Genomic DNA, 4072 nt, shown 5'->3' with positions numbered 1-4072 from the left:
GAGCCTGATTTGTTGTGGGACTTGAGTTGCTCAAGGGTACGCGGACGATCACCCCACCAATCCGGGAAGCGTTGTGACTTAATAAAGCAATTAGAAATATCATGACCCGAGACATCACAGTGAGAGCATTTAGATTTATGTCGCTCTCGCTTTTCAGCATCTCGTAAAGCGCGCCAATCAGGGGTAGGAGAAGACACGGGGGGACCCCGAACAGCCATAGCCATGACATCAGGCACCTCGGCTGTTGCAGTAGGGCTTGCGAGCAAGCGTTCCTCCTGCAGAACCGCGTGATAAACGCGGCTTAAAGACGGAAGAGGGTCGAGGGAAAGCTGGTGATTCCGAATAGGACCGTACAGAGACTTATCGAGGCCCATAAGAAAACGATGTAAGCGTCCCGTATCCTGCCTAGCTAGCGCGGCTTTGGTGACACCACAAGGACACCCAGAGGTGGAACAAGCAAATGGCGGCTCATGAGCACCTATAGCATCCCACAAGGTTTTTAAATTACCATAGTATGTAGTAACGGACATACCTTTTGTCTGTCAACATTCGTTTAATTGGGTTTTAAGATGATGAATTTTGGCGCCATCAACCACTGCATACTGATCCTCCAATTCAGACCAAAGAAGGCGAGCGTCCTCGGTATCCGACACACTATCACGAATGGACGGATCAATGGAATTCATGATCCATTGGACAATGGTACAATGAACGACTTCCCATTGACCGAGGAGGAAGTCATCAGTCGGCTTTTCGATTGACCCGTCACAAAACCCAAACTTGCGTCTTGATTTCAAAGACCAACGCATGGAGCGATTCCATTCTTCATAATTATCGCTCCGGAGTTTGATGTGAGTAATCGCTTGACCCGGACCCTCCTGATTATATAACGAAAAAGGGGACAAAGAATCGATTTTGTGTTTAGTAGAAGCGGAAGCAGAATCATCCGGCCCTGTCATGATAAAGCCAATCGAAGAAAACAGGGGAAACCGATCGGAAAAAAAATCAGACGGCAGGGAAGGATGAAGAATAGGGTTTCACTGATACCATGTTGAGAGTTGTTTTGGTTGAATAATGTTGTTGTTATTTCTCATTAGCTTAAGCGTAGAATAAATACAATATCGTCTGGGGTCGGAGCCCATACAATACTAAAAGGCCTAAAACATAATATGGCCTAATAGCCACGTAATCTCGACTATATTTTTATTTACAGTCACCTTGTTTGATTACATTTTGTTGTGAGATATCTTTTCTAAAGGATTTGACATCCTTTATATAGCCACGTGAAAGTGACGTTATAACTACCCATTATAAATCACCTCATGTTACAAACACATGAATTAAAAACAATTTCATATGTTTTTCACATTCTTCACGTAATGTTAACAAATGAATTAATATTCATTTAACATCACACAATGTTACATATACTTCATTAATACATGTAACACTTCCCATTAAATCTGTTGTTGGATGTTACTTAACAGAAAACCTAACAATATTTTGCGTTTTACTTTGCAGGTTTTACTTCTCCCTTTAGCAATGGCCACAACTACCGGAGCTGTTGTTCCGGAGTGTGCGACCCTAGCTTGTGACACACAGCCTATGAAGCCTGAGTGGCAGTCAAACTCGAAAATCCCGTTAGTGATTGTCGGGGCCTTCTTTCTTTTATGTGTCGTCATAGGCATAGTGTTAGTAGTACGCCACTACTGTTGCCCAACGAAAAATATTCGTAGGGTAGCTGCAGACATTGAGATGACAACAGTTGGTGAAGGGTAACAAATCTAACAATGATATATATTTTATAACAATATTATATTATTTTTATTCTTTTATCTTCTTTTTTTGTTATTAGACTAGATTATCTGGTGGCAGAGGCTATAGTATTCTATTCTATCGTATTTAATATTGTAATGGAGAATGTTAATCGAAAATCAATTACCACGTATAATAATAATAATGCAATACCATTATTTTACATCATTAAGTACAAATTAATCGGTTTTGCTGCTCATTCGAGGGTTTTTGGGAGGATTTTGTTTGAGCTGACAAGGCACGAATTTATCGGTGTGGTTGCTAGGTATGAGTCAATGGATACGGGTCTTGGTTGTATGGCGGATATGAGTCGAAACGAATGGGTTTGATGAAGAAGGGGATGAAAACGGGTGGGCTGTTGGGAATGGAACGAGTAGTTGGGGTATGGGCTTTCTTACGTGAGAATTGAGTGTTGCTTGGGATTTTTTACGTGGGTTTTGACTTTTGAGTGAGATGGGTGTGTGCCTGGTTATGGACAAGGGATTGGTGGGTCTATGGTGAGGAGGTGAATTGGGTCGAAAATGATTTGAAAATCGAGCCCAAATCGAGTTTAAAATCTCTTTTAAAATCGAGTTAAAATTACGATTTAAACTTAGTGAACAAACGGTGATTATTAGAAATTCAAAATCGAGTTTAATAATCAACTTCATAAATTGTTATGAAAGCGCATTTTTATTTTACTTTAAGTTTAATTTAAAATGAAAAAGGTGAAACGAATAATTCAATAAAATCGATTTATCAAATCGTGCAATTTATTTAATTTCAAGAATCGATTTATCAAATCGTGCAATTTATTTAATTTAAAAATAAGTTAAAAAAGCATTTATCTCAAATTAATTCGTCTTAAAAGTTATACATCGAATAAAACCTAAATTAATTTTAAATAAATAAACTTATTCAAAATTTATTAAATCAAAATAAAATCAACTAATTTATCTATATTATTTGTCCGAAAATGATTCTTTTTACGAGAAAACATCCTTCCTCTCTAGTTTTTCTCCCCCTTCTCTCTAAAAAACAAAACCTTAAATCCTCCCCCTTTGCTGCCGTCGTTCTCCTCCTTCCTCCCACCGCCACCCATCAACCCCCTACCATGTCGCCGGGGATGGGGTCTCTCAAGATCTTTCTCTGGCGACCCGTCTCCTCTCTTCCGACTAACCCTTCTCCCCTTTCTTACCCACACCCGGTTCGGATCGTGCGGTCCATTTGCCTTCCTCTCGGCCTCTGCGTGGTGTATGTGGGCTGTTCGGGTCTTATCGGACGAGTTTGTTGAGGTGGTGTGGCAGGGTGGTGCTTGGATCTGGCGGTGTTGTGGGTTGGTAGGGAGGTGGTGGTTTCCGTTTTTGTCCTGTGTTCCGCTTTGTTTCCTTTATGTTTTTGTTTAATTTCCGCTTTCGTTTTTGTTTCGTCTCTCTTTCTGAGGGCTCTGTCCCCGTCTATCGGTGGTGTCCTTCTCTCAGTTTGAGAGCTTTCGTTTTCTGGTTCTTTTGCAGTTTTCTAATAAGTCAGCAGAAGATCAGCGTTGTTATAGATCGTTATATGGTTTTACATATTTTGTCCGATTCATGGCTACAATCAATCACGTCAGAAGAAATGGATATTCGTCAAGGAAGATTCGGAGACCCTCTTATGGATGAAAGCCTTTTGCGGCGAATCGATGATAGAGACTCTGTTGCAGTGTTTCATTCTTTGAACAAGAATTTATTTCCTATGGTTGTAATCGATTTGTATCCGATTGAGCTTGGCATATGTTGTAGATGTCGTATGACTTTTTATTAATGATAATGATCTTTTCTCAAAAAATAAAATCAACTAATTTGCATCTATATCATAAAACGAGCTCCGTTAATTCGGAGATATCCACATTGATTATACATTTTGTCCTATAATCGTCGGGTATTTGTTGGGATTTTTGTAAATACGGATATCGACAGATACGGATATCTACAAATATCTCAAATTATATCTTTCTAAAACTAATGATTTTTTTACAAAAATTTTCCTAAAATATTCAAATTATATCTACAAATATCCCAAATTATATCTTTCTAAAATTAATGGTTTTTTACAATTTTTTCCTAAAAGATTCAAACTCTTAATAAATAAAGATTGTTTTCCTTGCGAGGAAAAAGGATATGAAGGCATATAAAACGATACAAATAAGAAAAATAATTATACATATCATTTGAACAGCAAATATGGTGAATGAAATAACATTATTCGCGATTTTGGTTTCTGTAGCTTTCAATGCAGTTTC

The 4072-nt window shown here is 38.5% G+C and overlaps 1 protein-coding gene across 1 annotated transcript; it reads right to left on the bottom strand.

Moving 5' to 3' along the window:
- Positions 1 to 542: 542 nt before the first annotated feature.
- On the bottom strand, positions 543 to 959 carry LOC141621047 (uncharacterized). Its single transcript, XM_074437766.1, has one exon. The coding sequence runs from the start codon at positions 957 to 959 to the stop codon at positions 543 to 545; it is 417 nt and encodes a 138-aa protein (XP_074293867.1).
- Positions 960 to 4072: the final 3113 nt, after the last annotated feature.

The sequence above is a fragment of the Silene latifolia genome, chromosome X (genome assembly GCF_048544455.1).
Source record: "Silene latifolia isolate original U9 population chromosome X, ASM4854445v1, whole genome shotgun sequence".
Taxonomy (NCBI): Eukaryota; Viridiplantae; Streptophyta; class Magnoliopsida; order Caryophyllales; family Caryophyllaceae; genus Silene; species Silene latifolia.
Note: the sequence above shows the minus strand (reverse complement) of the source record. Positions and strands in the feature narration are given on the sequence as shown.

What these genes read in the sequence shown, in the direction of transcription:
- LOC141621047 (XM_074437766.1), bottom strand. Translation starts at nt 959, where the DNA reads ATGACAGGGCCGGATGATTCTGCTTCCGCTTCTACTAAACACAAAATC.